Source organism: Ornithorhynchus anatinus, chromosome 5 (assembly GCF_004115215.2).
Source record: "Ornithorhynchus anatinus isolate Pmale09 chromosome 5, mOrnAna1.pri.v4, whole genome shotgun sequence".
Classification (NCBI taxonomy): domain Eukaryota; kingdom Metazoa; phylum Chordata; class Mammalia; order Monotremata; family Ornithorhynchidae; genus Ornithorhynchus; species Ornithorhynchus anatinus.
This window is the reverse complement of record NC_041732.1, coordinates 97,108,966-97,128,746: the sequence shown is the minus strand read 5'-3', so window position 1 is coordinate 97,128,746 and position 19,781 is coordinate 97,108,966. Positions and strand designations below refer to the sequence as shown.

The following is a 19,781-nucleotide window of genomic DNA, read 5'->3' as shown; positions in this document are numbered from 1 at the left end:
GTAGGTTCAAAACCTAGCTAAACTCCAAATATGTAGCTAAATGGGAATGTTACAGGGAAAAAGTAGGGAGGGTGAAAGATCCTTCCTTAACCAAGAGAGGTGTCAAAGTAAGAGTAGTAGTAGTGGTAAGCTCGCTGTGGGCAGGGATTGTGTCTGTTATATTGCTTAGTACAGTGCTCTGCACACAGTAAGTGTCCAATAAATAGGAGTGATTGATCGTGGTACTAATAGTAGCACTAGCATTCATCAAACTCTCCCTGAGTGGACTGTACTAAGACCTTGGGAAGTATAAAATAAGAAAATGATATTCACTCATTCAGTAGTACTCCTTTCCCACAAGGAACGTACACTCAAACGGGGAAGATGCAAACCAATGCATGGTGCCGACACTTGGCCATTGAGACCGCCGTTGGAGATGGAAAAATCTCATCAGTGGGACAATATTCTGATCATATACGGCACTGCAAATGGTCTTAGAATGTACAGGTCAAACTAGTGCCCTGAGCATTATCCTGAATCTATGTCCACCTGGAAAAAGGGGTCTGCCCCTAATTCTACATGGAATGGCCACAGAGCATTCAATGGTATTTACTGAACACTTAATGGGTGCAGAAAATGCACTAAGAGCTTGGGAGAGGATAATGCAATGCAAACCCCACCAAGATAAAGTTTTGTTGTCGTGAATTACCAAGAGCAGCAAATCCACTTCCATCAAAGAAAGTGCCTTCCTGTGCCGTCACGTAGCACTTGTTCACAGCGAAGGCAGAAATGGGGCTCTCCTTGTCCAGTTGTTTACCGTTAATCACCACATCGCCGATGCACGCGGGGATGCTGTGAGTGACCTGAAACCAATGTCGTAGCACAGACAATGCATAACATCGATTGAAAACTGATCTCTTAAAAATGTCAGAAAGCATCATCCGTTAGCATTTAATCAGGTGATGTGGTTTGAATTATACAGGATACCAGCGGGAGGGAGCAGATTTTAGGTTTGTTTCAATTAATTGCTCTGAAAAATCAAATACGCAGAGCCAACTTAGCTATGGATGGCATAAACCACACTTGAACTTTTAACACCCATTGTTCGGTCAAATTGCTATGGCAGTGTGAAAACCTTCATTAGCTGGAAAGGCGGTAAAGGCCAGTTAGAGAAGAAGGAATGGAAGTCCCCACAGGCAATTAGCAAGCATCCTTTTCTAAAATGTGAAAACCTCACATCTGAGCCACAGTTCAAACGAAGCGACTTCAACAGAGAATGTTGCAAAGAGGCTCGCAGATGGCCAAGGCCAATTAGAGGATTTTCTTCTCTAAACGAACCAATTTCTAAAAAGACAATAACCCAAAGGCAGAAGGATTCTTACGTTGCCAATATTCTTGGCCCTGTATGCTGAGGGAAGTCCCCCGAGATACAGCTTTCCCTCCACATCTAAGGTATTGCCATCACCATTGGTTGTCACAGTTGCTGACTCCTGTCCATCAACGATGATGAAGCCTTTTCTTTTAATGTATTCTGTCTTAACCTGAATGAACCGAAAATGAAATAAAGTCAGTGTATACCAACAGTCCAAGCAAGGGAAGCAGCAAGGCTTAGTGGATAGAGCACAGGCCAAGGAGGCAGAAAGACCTGGGTTCTAATCCTGACTCAGCCACTTGCCTGCTGTGTGTCCTGGGGCAAGTCCCTTAACTTCACTGTGCCCCAATTACCTCATCTGTAAGTCCTGAGTCCTGTGTGGGACATAGACTGTGTCCAACCCTATTATTCATTCATTCATTCAATAGTATTTATTGAGCACTTACTATGTGCAGAGCACTGTACAAAGCGCTTGGAATGTACAAATCAGTAACAGATAGAGACAGTCCCTGCCCTTTGACGGGCTTACAGTCTAATCGGGGGAGACGGACAGACAAGAACAATGGCAATAAATAGAATCAGGGGAAGAGCATATTATCTTCTATCTATCCCAGTGCTTAGTACAATGCCTGGCACATAGTAAGCTCTTAACGAGTATCACTATCATTATAATTATTATCATCAATGTTGTTATTATAGGGCTAGCTTGCTTGACAGGCTGTAGTTACCCGCCCTCTGGTGGTAGTGAAGGGAAATAATGTAATAATAATAATAATAATGTTGGTATTTGTTAAGCGCTTACTATGTGCCGAGCACTGTTCTAAGCGCTGGGATAGACACAGGGGAATCAGGTTGTCCCACGTGGGGTTCACAGTCTTAATCCCCATTTTACAAATGAGGGAACTGAGGCACAGAGAAGTTAAGTGACTTGCCCACAGTCACACAGCCGACAAGTGGCAGAGCTGGGATTCGAACTCATGAGCCCTGACTCCAAAGCCCGTGCTCTTTCCACTGAGCCACGCTGCTTCTCCATAATGTTGGTATTTGTTAAGCACATAGTATGTGCAGAGCACTATTCTAAGCGCTGGGGTAGATACAGGGTAATCAGGTTGTCCCACGTGAGGCTCACAGTTAATCCCCATTTTACAGATGAGGTAACTGAGGCACAGAGAAGTTAAGTGACTTGCCCACAGTCACACAGCTGACAAGTGGCAGAGCAGAGATTTGAACTCATGACTTCTGTCTCCGAAGCCCAGGCTCTTTCCACTGAGCCACGCTGCTTCCCCTAAAATCTAAAGAGGGTAGGGGCCACCCGGATTTGAACCAGCGTAGAGTCACACAGAGTCGTGCAGAGTCGTGCAGAGACTTGCCCACAGTCACACAGCTGACAAGTGGCAGAGCCGGGATTAGAACCCATGACCTCTGACTCCCAAGCCCGGGCTCTTTCCACTGAGCCATTGAGGTCCACCCCAGTGGCACCTCATAAGTGCTTAGTACAGTTTCTGCACACAGTAGGGACTTAATAAATACAATTGGCTGACTGTCTAAAGGATACAGCCAGAGAGTGGAGGCCCCTTGAAGCCCAAACAGGGCCAGATATGAGGGGAGAATGGCAGTTCAGCCCAACCCTCTGCCATGACAGTCCGCTCATCTCTCCCCCACCACCATGTGGAGACCCAACCTGCCTCAGCTTTGGTGTGTGTGTTGAGGGGAGTGCTTTGCATTTTAATTTTTCACAGTCTTCTGATGCGATTAAATAAATCAGGAAACATAGGTTCCAAATTTAGAGAAGCAGTGTGGCTCTATGGAAAGAGCCCAGGCTTGGGAGTCAGAGGTCATGGGTTTGAATCCTGGCTCTGCCACTTGTCAGCGGACAAGTCATTTAACTTCTCTGGGTCTCAGTTACCTCATCTGTAAAATGGGGATTAACTGTGATCCTCACATGGGACAACCTGATTACCCTGTATCTGTCCCAGTGCTTAAAACAGTGCTCTGCACATAGTAAGTGCTTAACAAATACCAACATTATTATTATCAACTGGAGCCATTTTTCCAGTTAAGTGAAATGGAGAATGCATAGAGCATATGAAAGAGAACTTTACTCGGGGATGAGCAAGTAAGCTCCTTGAGGGCAGACGTCATGTCTAGCAACTCTATAAAACTGTACTTATTTGTTTTTATAATGGTAATTTTAACTGTGAAACACTGATACAAACTGGGGTAGATTCAAGTCTCTGTTCCTCATGGAGCGCACAATTACACTCTCCCAAGCGAGGCTTGAATCTACACCAGTGCTCTACATGCTGTAAGTACTTAATAAATACCACTGATGGAAGGGCAAGTGATTGACTGTGAGAAGCAGTGTTGCCTAGTGGATAAAGCACAGGCCTGGGAGTCACAGTGACCTTGGTTCTAGTTCCAGCTCCGCCACTTGTCTGCTGTGTGACCTCGGGTAAGTCACTAATCTTCTCCGGGCCACAATTCCCTCATTGGTAAAATGGGGATAGGGACCGTGAGCCCCATGTGAGACAGAGACAGTGTCCAACCTGATTACCTTGCATCTATCCCAGCGCTTAGGACAGTGCTTGCCACAGGAAGTGCTTAACAAATGCCATAAAAAATGGGGCAAAGATGTTGGATACTCACCGAGTGCCACTTCCCATCACTGATGAGTGCAGGATGGACAGCCTTTGCCTTTCCTTTTCCGAGATCAAATATAAAGTGCAGATGACCCCCATGAACCTGTAGAGCTGCATAGTCAGCCTGGTTTTGATGAGCCATATAGTAAATCAGTCCATCCAGGGCCAAGGTCCGGAGAGTCAGCTGGACCGAAAGCCTGACGGGAATCAAAAAGCGGAATTAACAACAGAGTCAGAAGCACAAACTTCACTTCATTTATCTCCAAAGGAGAGGAACCGAGTGTGAATCCAGTGGCTGCCAAACCCATCTGCCCTTGTCAAAAAGGAAGGAATGTTTCTTTCAGATTAAATCGAGTGAGAGTGGGTGGGCAGTGGTGGGGTACGAAATCAAAACCCCCCTCAATCTAGAGCTGGTATACTTCCTCCATTCTTGGGGGATGTCAGCTGTCAGTCCCCAATAGGCTCCAGTTAGTGTGGCCATTTGTCCAGTTTTATACTGGACAGTCAAGTTTTCAGCTGCTCTGACCCCCGTCTGGAACAGTTAGCGAGACAGATAACCAACCTCCCTCCACCACAGATCCTCCTGCCTAGTCCCAAACCTTCTTCGTGGCCTCTAAATTGACAGAGACCTGAAAAGGGAATGCAATGGCTATGGACCCAGGAGAGGAGGCGGTTTTATCCAAGGGACTACATCTAATTCTCTTCTGTGGACTTTTTCCAGTCCTCTAAACACAGTAAGCACTTAGTAAATATGATGATTTCCACAAACAGCATGCTCCAGGTTCTGCAGTTTTCCACAGAGAACCTTATCACCTGTCTTGATAAAGCCATTGTGTAACGTAATCTCCATAACATAGATTATGTCTGTCGGTTGCTTCCAGGTTGGTAAAGAGATGCCCTGGCTTCTTAAATGCTCTCAGTGGCAACCCTAAATCCTATAGGCTTTCCCCAGCACTTCGTCCATTTCCCTATCCACTCCAACCACTATAAGGTAGAGGGCTTCTAAGACAAAAAATAGTGGCGCTTCATTTTCTCCTAGAGCCAAATACAGAAGGTAACCAACTCCTTAAAGAACACTTCTTGTTTGAAGGCGACCATTAGGTTATAATCTGAAAGTTGAGAAATACATACTTCTTCCTGACAGTAGAGTGGTTGAAAGGAAGCACCAAGTGGCTGCCTTGAGCAAGACCAAATTGATGAGCTCCAGGAATGTAATCTAGCACTTCCTCTGTTGCACACTGTTCCTGTTAGTGAAAGAAAGTCAATTTAATAGACACTCCACTGCACATGGCTAAACCACAGCTACTAAACTGTTGTGCCGGGTACCTAAGAGCTTCTGATTATTACTATTCGGGTTTTCCCAATGCTATGCTATCAGAATAAAGAGTCATAGAAAAACGTTAGAATATTTCCTTGGAATATCAAATTTATCATTGCCTCTTGAGGGACTATCAGCTTTTCACTGATATGTTGTCAATTAATTATGAGCATGGAAAATGAATTCATTTTTCTGTAACTTGAATGAATAAAAACGGAATAATAATAATAATTATGGTATTTGTGAAGTGCTTACTATGTGTCAAACACTGTTCTAAATGATGAGGTAGATTCAGGGAAATCAGGTTGTCCCATGTGGGGCTCACAGTATTAATCCCCATTTTACAGATGAGGTCACTGAGGCACAAGGAAGTGAAGGGGCTTGCCCAAGGTGACAAGTGACGGAGTGGGGATTTAGAACCCACCTTCCTCTGACTCCCAAGCCTGTGCTCTTTCATCTAAAGAGCATACAAGAAGATTGCCCTCAGCTAAAGTATGACTAAAGCCATGTTGGAAATGAGTTTTGAATCTGAACTGTGTAAGGGACCGGGGGGACCTGCCCCAAAACACCATTGGCCACATGGACCCAGTTGGATGGCCAAGTTTTTACTGTGGACATTTTAAAACTGTAGGCTGACTTGAGAAAATTCTGAGTTGACCCACAATGCCAACCTCGCGGCTGCCTGTCAGCAGCCAAATAGCATGAAGACCCGTCAAATAGCATCAGTCCATTGTATTTATTGAGCACCTGGTTTGGGCAGAGCACTTTACTAAGCACTTAGAAGAGTGTGATAGAACAATAAACAGACACATTCCCTGACCACAATGAGCTTATAGTCTAGAGGATGCCTTCCCCGACTAAGACTTCATTTTCTCTTCTCCCACTCCCTTCTGTACTGCCCTTGCGCTAGGATTTGCACTCTTTAATCACACAGTGTCAGCCTCAAAACTAATGTATATCTGTATATATAATAATAATAATGTTGGTATTTGTTAAGCGCTTACTATGTGCAGAGCACTGTTCTAAGCGCTGGGGTAGATACAGGGTAATCAGGTTGTCCCATGTGAGGCTCACAGTTAATCCCCATTTTACAGATGAGGTAACTAGGGCACAGAGAAGTTAAGTGACTTGCCCACAGTCACACAGCTGACAAGTGGCAGAGCCAGGAGTCGAACCCATGACCAATGACTCCGAAGCCCAGGCTCTTTCCACTGAGCCACACTGCTTCCCACTGTATTTATGTGTGTGTATATGTGTATAGATATATACATATATATATATTGATATAATATGCAATTCAGCCTTTTCATTTATATAAGTGTCCATCTCCCTCTCTAGACTATAAGCTCATTGTGGACGGGGAGCATGTGTTCCAACTCCATTATATTGTCCTAACCCAAGCACTAGTTCAGTGCTGTGCACACAGTGAGTGCTCAATACAAATGATTGATTTTGGCTGATTGCTGTCCATAAAGGCATGGCTGCTTTGTGGAATCTTTCTAAATATCCAATGTAACTACTTGTTCTACCAGAAAGGGAAATATTTCTTCTGAATGGCTCATTCAGGGCAGAATCAACCTCGCCTATAGAATTAACCTAATCTTCTGACACAATGATGCTCTGATTTTCAAAGTGATTGTCCCATTCTGGACTTCCATTGTCAGTTCCATCAGGGGAAGGATTATGGCCTAGTGGAAAAAACATGGCCTAGTGGAAAGAGCATGGGCCTAGGATCCAGATCTGGGTTCTAATCCCGGCTCCACCATTTCATGCTGTGTGACCTAGGGCAAGTCACTTAATTTCTCTGTGTTCCAGTTTCCTCATTTGTTAAATGGGAATTGAATCCTACTCCCTCTTACTTGACTGTGAGTCCCATGTGGGCCAGTTACTGCATTTGACGTGGTTTCCTTGTACCTATCCCAATGCTTAGTATAGTACTTGGCATGCTATAAATTCTTTTAAAATGCATCATTATTATCATTATTATTTTTAAAGGACTCCAGAACCTATCTTAAATCAGAAAATGGCAGAAAATAGAGAAAAACTTATAAAGGACAAAGGATATTCTGACCAGGAGAAATCGTCACTTACCACTGGGCTTTAAAATGAATTAAATGTTAAAGATTTGAAATTACACTATTTTGGATAACTCATTCTCATACTCAGGACGGCTCACACACAAACAATGATACACAACCTGCCCAATGGCCTCATGGCTAAAGCATGGGCTTGAGAGCCAGAGGACCGGGTTTCTAATCCCGGCTCTGCCACTTGCCTGCTATGTGATGTTGGGCAAGTCACTTAACTCTTCTGTGTTTCAATTTCCTCAACTGCAAAATGGGAATGCAATACCTCTTCTCCCTCCTACTTGACTGTGAGCCCCATGTGGGACAGGGATTCTTTCCAGCCTGATTTACTTGTATCTAACCCAATGATGAGAACTGTTTGGACACTTAATATGTACTTAACAAATGCCATAAAAAAATCATTTTAGGAACTGGGTCCATATGGCTGAGGTTGTGCCATGAATGGTTCATTACATGGAGGAATTCTTACAGGAATTGGTAGTGGCTGAGGCTCTGGTTGAATGTCCATATCTTCTGGGTATGTGGGTGGCTTTGGCTTCTCTGATAGCCAGCAACTCTCCATGTCTGCTTGTTCGTGCCTTAGAGCATTGGTGAAATCCAAAAGTCTAGATATCAAAAACAACATTCAGAAATGATAGTCAATCCAGAGTTAATTGATTTTCTATCCACAGCAACAGCAATTTCTGCTATGTGATTTCTGTATAATGAATAGGCATCACTGCAACAATTGGCAAGATGAAGTAAAGCTATTTATTGCACTTGATTCTATTTATTGCACTTGATTCTATTTATTGCCTTGATTCTATTTATTGCCATTGTTCTTGTCTGTCTGTCTCCCCCGATTAGACTGTAAGCCCGTCAAAGGGCAGGGACTGTCTCTATCAGTTATCTATTTGTACATTCCAAGTGCTTAGTACAGTGCTCTGCACATAGTAAGTGCTCAATAAATACTATTGAATGAATGAATGAATGAATGAATAAAGCAGTGAAATAATGAAATGTTTCCAATTCTAGACTGTGAGCCCACTGTTGAGTAGGGATTGTCTCTGTTGCTGAACTGTACTTTCCAAGCACTTAGTACAGTGCTCTGCACACAGTAAGAGCTCAATGAATATGATTGAATAACTGATAATAGGCATTCATCAATTCATTCATTCATTAATTCTTTCATCCATTTACTCAGAATTACACAGGGAATGATTAAGGACTTACGAAAGCAGAGATTCTTGCTCAGGATTCATTCATTCATTCATTCATTCATTCATTCAATCATACTTATTGAGCACTTACTGTGTGCAGAAGGCTGTACTAAGCACTTGGAATGGACAATTCAGCAACAGATAGAGACAATCCCTGCCCAACAACGGGTTCACAGTCTAAAAGGGGTTAAAAATTGACTAGTAGTTAGGGAATCAATTCCATAGTTCAGTCAATCAATCGTACATCTTGAGCACTTACTACTTGTACTCCCTCAAGCGCTTACTATAGTGCTCTGTATGCAGTAACAGAGCACTGTGGTAAGTACTTGGGGGGAGTACAATACAAAAGTTGATAGACACATTCCTTGCCCACAAACAGCTTATAGTCTTGAGGGGGAGGCAGATTTTAAAACAAATAATAAGTGCTGTAGGGCTGAGAGTGGGCTGAATACCAAGTACTTAAATCCAAGTGCAAAAGCAATGCAGACAGGAGAGGGAGTAGGGACAAGGAGGGCTTAGTCGGGAAAGGCTTCTTGGGGAGATGTGATTTTAATAAGGCTCTGAAGGTGGTAGAGGACTGGTCTGTTATAGATCAAGGGGGAGAGGGTTCCAGGCCAGAAGTAGGACTTGGGCAAGGGATTGGAGGTGAGGTAGATGAGATTGAGATTCAGTGAGTAGATTGGCTTTAGAGAAGCTGAGTGTGAGGGCTGAGTTGTAGTAGGAAATCAATGAGGTAAGGTAGGAGGGGACAAGCTAAATGAATGCCATATAGCATATGGTAAGGAGTTTCTGTTTAATAATAATAATTTGGGTATTTGTTAAGTGCTTACTATGTGTCGGGCACTGTACTATGCATTGGGATGGATGCAAACAAATCAGGTTGGACACAGTCCCTGTCCCATGTAGGGCCCACAGTCTCAATCCCCATTTACAGATGAGGTAACGGAGGTCCTGAGATGTGAAGTGACTTGCCCAAGGTCACACAGCAGACAACTGTTGGAGCGGGGATCAGAAACCCATGACCTTCTGACTTCCTGGCCCATGCTCTATCCACTACACTATACTGCTTCTCATGTAGAGATGCTCCTTCTCATGTTTGATGTGGAGATGACTGGGTAATCACTGGAGATTCTTGAAGGGTGGGGGAACATAGACTGAACTTTTTTTTAGAAAAATGATCCAGGCAGCAGAGTGAAGTGAGGACTGGAGTGGGGAGAGTCAGGAGGCAGGGAGGTCAGTGAAGAGATTGATGCAGTAGTCAAGGAGGGATAGGATAAATAGTAGGAGTTGGATGGAGAGGAAAGGGCCTATATTAATGGAATTATTGATGGAAATGACTTACTCCATATCAAAGATAAGATTCTTGATACACCCATGAAACGATTTTCTCATCTTCAAAACAGAACTGCCATCTCCCACTGGAATTCCACCTACGTACAAGTTAGAAACATTCATAATCCTGGTTTCTGCCTGTGGTCCAAATCTCATTTCTGCAGGGTTACCGTCATCCATTTGCACTGTGATAATTCTGCAAGCACAGAGGAAAAAGAGAATATTTTAAAAATGGAATGAAGGAATAACTCAAGAAACTTTGATTTCAATAATCCAAAGGAAATGGTAAATCAAGCTAAACTATTTGTTTATGGCTACTCTTTCTTCCATCTGGCCAAAAAAAAAAAAAAACCAAGGGCAACTTTTTCTTCTATTATTCAACGCATAGCAGGTGTTCAATAAATGATGATGATGATGATCCTGATGATGCTTGAAGAAAGAGACTGATGCTTGATTTCTATGATATTTGCCTTCCTGGGGAAAGATGTATCATCTAGCATCCTTAAATTTCCCTTTAATATCCTCTTTTGATTTCTTCCCAAACATAAAAGGAAGGGCTGTCAACTAATGAACATATGAGAGTGTTAACTTCTTAAACTTTATGGCTGGGACAGGGGTTGGTGGGGGAGAGGGGAGGAAAGAAGCAAACTGAAAAATAAATTGCCCTACAAATATAAATGTGGAGACAGGTCTGAGTACACAAGATAGGCTGGATGACTTTGTTTTAGGAATATCCTGAGACTCATTGTGCCTGAAGAAAAGTCTTGTAAGTCTTTAATAATGTGATTCTAATAACACACTGACCCACTGTTTATGAATTTATCTATTATTTTCCGACCAGACAACTTCCAGCACAGAGTCATCCCTCAATAAATACCACTGATTGATTGACAGGCATTTTAAATCTCAATATATTATACCTGGTCCCTTACTGTCCACATGCTTATTGGTCTCTTCAAAGAACTTCTGCAGATTAGTGAGATGTGATTTCCCCTTTCAGTATAAACTCCTCTAATGCACATTTACATTAAACTTTACTGTAAGCTGTGCCACTTTAGAGGCAATATTCATCGATTTATAATTCCCAATGGTTGTAAGGAGAATATTTACTAAGTGCCTACTGAATAGAATGAACTGAAATAAGCATATGGCAAGACAAAGACAGAATTATTTTTTTCAGGGGTATTTATTGAGCATTCTGTTTCCCCACTACTCAAGAAACTCCAGTGGTTGTCCAACCACCTTCACATCTTGACTCTATTTATCTTGACTCTATTTATTGCCATTGTTCTTGTCTGTCCATCTCCCCTGATTAGACTGTAAGCCTGTCAAACGGCAGGGACTGTCTCTATCTGTTGCCGACTTGTTCATCCCAAGCGCTTAGTACAGTGCTCTGCACATAGTAAGCGCTCAATAAATACTATTGAATGAATGAATGAATGAATGAATCAGACAAAAGTTTCTCACCATTGATTTTAAAGCACTCAATCACCTTGCCCCCTCCTGCCTCACTTTGCTACTCTCCTTCTACAACCCAACTTCATAAATGTTATCATTATCATGTAACTATATCATATATTATTTATGAATAATTATATTCATTCAATAGTATTTACTGAGCGCTTACTATGTGCAGAGCACTGTACTAAGCGCTTGGAATGTACAAAACAGTAACAGATAGAGACAGTCCCTGTCCTTTGACGGGCTTACAGTCTAATCGGGGGAGACGGACAGACAGGAACAATAGCAATAAATAGAATCAAGGGGATGAACATCTCATTAAAACAACAGCAAATAGAATCAAGAATATATATATGTTTAGCCTTGGTAAACTTTGTAATGTATCTCATACTCTTTTCTAGCTGGCCTAATTTATTTCCTTCTGCTCTAGCACTCTCTGTGGGCTTTTCTATCATTCCCTCTAGACTGTAGACTCATGCCCTCTAGAATGTAAGCTGGTATGGGCAGGGACTGTGTCTGCTAATTCTGTTGTATTGTACTCTCCCAAGTGCTTAGTACAGTTCTCTGCATGTAGTAAGCGTTCAATGAATACTATTGATTGATTGATCATCATTTGAATGTGCATTCCATTTTTGAAAGGATGATAAATTACCTACTGTTGACCTCTTGCTTAACAATGAGGCCAAACAATATGCAAAACTGTGCAAACACTTGTAATCTGTAGTGGTGCATTTTGCATGACAGAAAGGGCCTAGATCCCTGAGATGAATTTTGAAAAGTAAATAACTCATTTTATAGTCTGTAAAACTGACCCATTTAACATTTTATTGCCTATAAATACTTCAGATATTTCAATGAGAGACCACCCTATTTCACTCTGAAGAATTTCCTTAGCTCATCATCATGGCTTGACCATTTGTGACATTTTATATGAAGAAAACATCATGAAATTATTTTCTTGGATCACTCCTCTTGTAAAAAAAATTATCCTACTGAAAAGACCCACTGTAATAATAATAATTATGTGTGGCATTTGTTAAGCACTCACTATGTGCTAGGCATTGTACAAGTTCAGGGTAAGTACAAGATACTTGGGTTGGACATAGTCCCCTGTCCCACCGGGGGCTCACGGTCTTAATCCCTATTTTACAGATGAGGTAACTGAGGCCCAGAGAAGTTAAGTGATTTGCTCAAAGTCACACAGAAGACAAGTGTGTGGAGTCAAGATTAGAATCTAGGTCCTTCTGACTACCAGGGTCGGGATGTAGTTTTCTGAAAAAAAGTCAATCTTCTACACAGCATTTTATCACAGACATTATACAAGTGTCTCTGATCTGCCTTTTACCTACCTCTTAATTCTTTTCAAGATAATGGAATGCTCTCTCCCATCACTAAACGTTCCTGTGGTAGAATGGAGGACCACTTTTCTCGTTGTCATTCCGTCACCAGGATTAATATGCACTTCAAGATGGCCCTCAATCAAAACGATGGAAAAGAAGGGCTGTGGAGATTTAATAATGAGAAGTGTTAGGGTTGGCATGATTTCTTCCCAAACATAAAAGGAAGGGCTGTCAACTAATGAACATATGAGAGTGTTGACTTCTTAAACTTTATGGCTGGAACGGGGGTTGGTGGGGGAGAGGGGAGGAAGGAAGCAAACTGAAAAATAAATTGCCCTACAAATATAAGTGTGGAGACAGGATGACTTTGTTCTGGGAATATCCTGAGACTCACTGTGACTGAAGAAAAGTCTTGTAAGCATTTAATAATGTGATTCTAATAATAACTCTCATAATAATGTGATTGAGAAGCAACATGATCTAGTGAATAAAGCACAGGCCTGAGGGTCAGAAATACTGGGGTTCTAGTTCTGGCTCTGCCACCTAATAATAATAATTATGGAATCTGAAAGCTGGACAGTGAAGAAACAGGATAGAAAGAACATCAGTTTTTTTGAAGAGTGGTGTTGGAGAAGGCTTATGCAAATATCATGGACTGCCCAAATAACAAGCAAATGGATTTTGGAGCAAATTAAACCAAAGTGGTGTTTGGAAGGCCAAATGATGCAACCTAGATTAGCATATTTTGGACACATAATGAGGAGGACTAATTCACTGGAGAAGACACTAATGCTAGGAAAAGTCCAGGGAAAACATGGAAGATGCAGATCAGTGGCTAGATGATAATAATAAATAATAATGATGGTATTTGTGAAGTGCTTACTATGTGCCAAGCACTGTTCTAAGTACTGGGGTAGATACAAGGTAATCAGGTTGTCCCACTTGGGGCTCACAGTCTCAATCCCCATTTTACAGATGAGGTGACTGAGACACAGAGAAGTTTAGTGACTTGCCCAAACTCACATAGCTGACAAGTGGCTGAGCTGAGATTAGAACCCACGGCCTCTGACTCCCAAGCCCATGCTCCTTCCACTAAGCCACGCTGCTTCTCCTAGATGGATAGGTGCAGCATGGCTTAGTGGAAAGAGCCTGGGCTTGGGAGTCAGAGGTCATGAGTTCGAATGCCAACTCTGCCACTTGTCAGCTGTGTGACTGTGGGCAAGTCATTTAACTTCTCTGTGCCTCAGTTACCTCATCTGTAAAATGGAGATTAACTGTGAGCCTCACGTGGGACAACCTGATGACCCTGTATCTCCCCCAGTGCTTAGAACAGTGCTCTGCACATAGTAAGCAGTTAACAATTACCAACATTATTATCATTATTATTATAGGGACCATAACAATGAAAAAGGAAGAACCATTAGTGTGGCTCAGTGGAAAGAGCACAGGCTTTGGAGTCAGAGGTCATGAGTTCAAATCCCAGCTCTGCCACTTGTCAGCTGTGTTACTGTGGGCAAGTCACTTCACTTCTCTGTGCCTCAGTTCCCTCATCTGGAAAATGGGGATTAAGACTGTGAGCCCCATGTGGGACATCCTGATTCCCCTGTGTCTCCCCCAGTGCTTAGAACAGTGCTCTGCACATAGTAAGTGCTTAACAAATACCAACATTATTATTAACCATTAGAAAGGTTGTGGATTATAGCAGAGCACAGGACGTTCTGGAGCAAGTATATTCATGGAGTCGCTATGACTCGGGAAACAACTCGATGGCACTTAATAATAATAATAATGATAATGGTATTTGTTAAGTGTTTACTATGTGCCAGGCACTGTACTAAGTGCTGGGGTGGATATAAGCAATTCAGGTCAGATACCATCCCTGTCCCACACAGGGCTCACAGTCTTCTTCCCCATTTTACAGATAACTGAGGCACAGAGAAGTGAAGTGGCTTGCCCAAGGCCAGAAAACGGACATATGAGGGAGCCGGAATTAGAGCCCATGACCTTCTGACTCCCAAGCCCGTGCTCTATCCACTATGCCATGCTGCATGTCCTTGGACAAGTCACTAAACCTTGTGAGAAGCAACTTGGCTCAGTGGAAAGAGCCCGGGCTTTGGAGTCAGAGGTCATGGGTTCGAATCCCGGCTCAGCCGCTTGTCAGCTGTGTGACTGTGGGCAAGTCACTTCACTTCTCTGGGCCTCAGTTACCTCATCTGTAAAATGGGGATTAAGACTGTGAGCCCTACGTAGGACAACCTGATTCCCCTGTGATTACCCCAGCGCTTAGAACAGTACTCTGCACATAGTAAGCACTTAACAAATACCAACATTATTATTAGAGGAGCAGCGTGGCTCAGTGGAAAGAGCCCGGGCTTTGGAGTCAGAGGTCATGGGTTCGAATCCCGGCTCGGCCACTTGTCAGCTGTGTGACTTTGGGCAAGTCACTTAACTTCTCGGTGCCTCAGTTCCCTCACCTGTAGAATGGGGATTAAGACTGTGAGCCCCACGTGGGACAACCTGATTCCCCTGTGTCTACCCCAGCGCTTAGAACAGTGCTCGGCACATAGTAAGCGCTTAACAAATACCAACATTATTATTATTATTATTAAACCTCTCTGGACCTTAGTCACCTCACCTATAAAATGGGGATTAAGACTGTGAGCCTCAGGTGGGACATGAACCGTGTCCAACCTGATTACCTTGTATCCATCCCAGTGCCTGGTACATATTAAACACTTAATAAATATCATGAAATAATTCTAATTCACAACTACAGCTCAGGTAAATCTATGTAGTCTTCTAGAGATGCTCCCAGTGGGAGGAATGTTAAGCTTTTCCGCAGCTCCTCTCCTAGGTAATAACCTCGGCTCTGCCACTTGCTGCTCTGTTACCTGGGGCAAGTCACTTAACTTATCTGTGCCTCAGTTTCCTCATCTGTAAAATGGGTATTCAGTCAGTCACTTGTATTTATTGAGCACTTACTGTGTGCAGAGTACTAAGCCCTTGGGAGAGTACCATACAACAGTAAACAGACCCATTCCCTGCTCACTGCTAGCTTACAGTCTAGAGTATGAACCGGACGAAAGCCTGAGGCTCTTTGGAGTGGTAAACTGCGGGGTGCAAGGCAATGGGACTGACGTTCTCAAAATCATGAAAGGCCTGGACAGGGTGACATTGGAATTGATCTTCCCCAAATCCCACAGCACCAGGAGGGAGGTGGCACCCAATAAAGCTCGAAAGGCATTACAGTCATAGTAAATGTCAAGAAACATCTTCACACGGGGGTGGGGGTGGGGTGAGAAACATCTGGAATATGTTAATTTTTCAGTTTTTTGGGTTTTTTTAATGGCATTTGCCAAACGCTTACTACGCACCAGTCAACCATTCTCACATCAAGAGCCCCATGTGGGACAGGGACTGTGTCCAGCCTGATTATCTTGTACCTACCCCACTGCCTAGTCAAGAACTTGGCTCAGCATGAGCAAATGCCACAATTATCATTATTAATCTAGGATCATTTCCCCAGATGATCATGGAATAGAAAATACGGATGGGGAGGAATGCACCCACAGCTTTTCAAAGATTGACACAGGCATTTAAAAAGCCTACTTCCAATATTTTAAACCCCTCTCCTACTATCTGCCTGACCTTTCACTCCCAGTCATTAGAATATCCTTATCCTTGGTAGGCCACTGGTTTATTTGAATAATTTTCATTCAACTCAGCTGAACACACAAAAACCAAGACTGGAAAACAAATATTAAATTCTCCCTCCTTCCCCTCACTACAGATGAATGGATTTATCAAAGGTCTCTGAATTATTCTGGCCTTTTCCTTCCCCAGGAAAACTGATAGGGAAAGAGTGAGTTTAGGGGAATGTTTCCTAAAGAAATCTACAATTCACTGTCCCACAGTTTGATACTAAAAGTGTATCTTCTCTTTACTCATGTCTTTTACTATGGTTTGTTTCCTGTTCCCGGGACTGGTCCAAAACAAGGACAGTGATCCAGCTATCAACTTCTCCTTAGCCACCAGTTGCAATGAGGAGGGTGCAGTACAGTTCGTTGTTCCATGGATCTACATTACATTTTTGAAGGAACAAAACCTTGGCAAAAGACAAGTGGAGATGTGAAAACATTATTATGTTGCTATCTTAACCACCGTTTTTATTAGCGTAAGCTTCTTGAGGGCCAGGATCATGTATACCAACTCTACTGCATTATACTCATATGAAATGTCAGTACGCTGTCAGTACAGTGTCTTGCACCCAACAAGTACTCAATAAATACCACTGATTGACTGATAAATGCCTCCACCGTATAAATGCCCCACCTCAATTTGGGGAGGGAACAATAAAATTATTATTTCTCTATCACATATAATTGTAGGCAGTGATACTGTCCCACGCTAGGGAGGAGGAAAAGACTCGAGATGTGATTATGTAACAGAGACAGCTCTGCTCCAGGGGATAGAGAGTTTATTCATTGAGATGGGATCTCTCCAGGGGAGGGAGTGGGGAGGAAGAGGAGAAGGGAGTGTGGAGTGGGAGGGGGCTCATTCATTGAGTCCCTACTGTATGCAGCAGTTGGAAGAGTATCTCAAGTGACCTCTTAATTTTCACTTCCTTCTTCCTTCCTTTCCTTTTCCTCTATCCCCATTGCTAGACATCTCTATATGACCCATGTAATAGCCTCATCCCTTTCTAATGTGACAGATTTATACCAAAGAGTGGGTGATCACATGAATCCATTTGTACTTTCAAAATAATGATAATTGTGGTATTTGTTAAGACGTTACTATGTGCCAAGCACTGTACTAAGCACTGGGGTAGATGCAACATAAGTCACAGTCCCTCGCTCACAGTCTCATGGAGAAGGAGAACAGGCATTTTATGCTCATTTTTCAGATGAGAAAATTGAGCAGGTAAATGACTTCCCTGGGATACCAGAGCAGGCAAGTGGCAGAGCCAGAATTAGAATCCACATTCTCTGACTCCCAGCCCTATACTATTTCCCCATTAGGCCACATCAATTAATCAGTGGTCAGTCAATGGTATTTAAATATAACAATTTATCAGACCCATTTCCTGCCCACAATGAGGTTACAGCCTAGAGGGGGAAACAGACATTAAGATAAATGAATAACAGATATGTGCATTAGTGCTGTGAGTTTGGGAGTGGGGAATGAATAGAGGGAGCAAGTCAAGGCAATGCAGAAGGAGGTGGGAGAAAAGGAAAGATTAACTTAATCAGGGAAGGCCTTCGGGGAGAGATGTGCCTTCAATAAGCCTTTGAAGGAGGGGAGAGTAATTGTCTGTTGAATATTAAGTGAAAGGACATTCCATACCAGAGGCAGGATGTGAGTGAGAGATCGGCATATTTATAGAGCATTTACTAATAGCACTGTACTATGTGTTTGGGAGAGGATAATGTAACAGATTTTCCCACTTGTTTAGGTGACAGAGAAATCATTTCTCCTTCAATTTAAGAGGGGTAGGACCCAACTTACCACATGTGCTTGCCTCCTACTTCGCTTGGCTCTCCCCTTGCTGAGGCCCGCCACGATGATGCCGCTACTGTTTTTGGTGGCAAATGTTGCCATCAACGCAGACTCTGGGGACAGGGCCTTCGGTGGCAATTCCAGGTAGCCATCGTCCCAAAAGCTGATGCTGCGAACCGGCTGTTTAATGAAACAGAGCGATTAATCACTGACCTGGGAAACCCATTTCCCCCTCAGCCTATGACAGTCTCAGCCATCACAGATAAGGAGCTTCTGCCATTTCAAAAAATACCTCAAAGCTGCTGCTCTCCCACCCCAAATATGTCATTCATTCATTCATTTATTTATTCATTCAATATTATTTACAGAGTGCTTACTGTGTGCAGAGCACAGTACTAAACACTGGGAAAGTACAATCCGGCAACAGGTAGAGACAATTCCTGCCCAACAATGGGCTCACAGTCTAGAAGGGGGAGATAGACAACAAAACAAAACAAGTAGACAGGCATCAATAGCATCAAAATAGATAAATAGAATTACAGATATATACACATTAATAAAATAAATGGAATAATAAATATGTACAAATAGATACAAGGGCTGTAGGGTGGGGAAGAGGGTAGAGCAGAGGGAGGGAGTAGTGGTGATGGATAGGGGAGGTGGAGCAGAAGAAAAGGGGGGCTCAGTCTGGGAAGGCCTCCTGGAGGAGTTGAGCTCTAGGAGGGTTTTGAATGGGGGAAGACAACTAGTTTGGGGGATGTGAGGGGGGTAATTCTCCTTTCAGTATAAAACAATCCCACTACAGGTTCCCAAAAGACTGAAGGTGTCCTACCTCTAGCTTGCAGCCTTTTCTCACCCCATAGGAATTTCTGAGCAAGTCAAAGGTGGTTCGGGAAATTTCCAGGCTTTTAATACAGCCCACGTAGGTTCTGCTTCTAAGCCCTTTTCTGCAAATGACAATCGGTGAACTGCATTTTAAATTCCAATTTTTCATGGTGAAAGAATCAACATGGGCTGAATAACATCAGAAGAACTGCTTCCATGAATAATTAAAATGTTAATCTGGAGACACAGTGACCTCAGGGGTATATTTCAGGGGACATTACTTAGGGCAATAAATATTTTTCTTATAAATTTGCTTAGAAGAAATAGACCTAATTTATCAACTACATCTACATGCATATGCATACCTCATGACCTGCTAAAACACTGCTGAAACAGACCTGACCTTTTAGGAATTTTAACATATAAATTAAAACAGGATGTGTTTAAAAACAAAAATAAGCAATCTTCTGGGAATCTGCAGTGCAGTAACAAAAATGTCTTAATCGACAATCATTTTCCTGTGTTTGAAGTGACAGTGCTGATATATGTGGTTTGGTGGAAAGAGCCCAGACTTGGGAATCAGAGATCTTGGATTCTAAAACCGACCCCTCTGCCACTTCTCAGCTGTGTGACTTTCGACAAGTCACTTCACTTCTCTGTGCCTCAGTTACCTCAGGAGTAAGACTGTGAGGCCCACATGGGACAACCTGATTACCTTGTATCTATCCCA

General features: G+C 42.7%; 1 protein-coding gene across 1 annotated transcript in view; it reads right to left on the bottom strand.

Moving 5' to 3' along the window:
* The window catches only part of LAMA1 (laminin subunit alpha 1), a 182,851-nt gene that overhangs the window by 11,605 nt on the left and 151,465 nt on the right, over positions 1-19,781 (bottom strand). The window contains exons 52-60 of the mRNA XM_039912223.1: positions 19,059-19,173; positions 18,236-18,406; positions 12,737-12,888; positions 9,937-10,122; positions 7,865-8,000; positions 5,122-5,234; positions 3,998-4,187; positions 1,362-1,520; positions 689-842 (exon numbers count right to left, since the gene is read on the bottom strand). Coding sequence (XP_039768157.1) covers positions 689-842; positions 1,362-1,520; positions 3,998-4,187; positions 5,122-5,234; positions 7,865-8,000; positions 9,937-10,122; positions 12,737-12,888; positions 18,236-18,406; positions 19,059-19,173 — 1,376 coding nt within the window. The remainder of the gene's footprint in view (positions 1-688; positions 843-1,361; positions 1,521-3,997; positions 4,188-5,121; positions 5,235-7,864; positions 8,001-9,936; positions 10,123-12,736; positions 12,889-18,235; positions 18,407-19,058; positions 19,174-19,781) is intronic.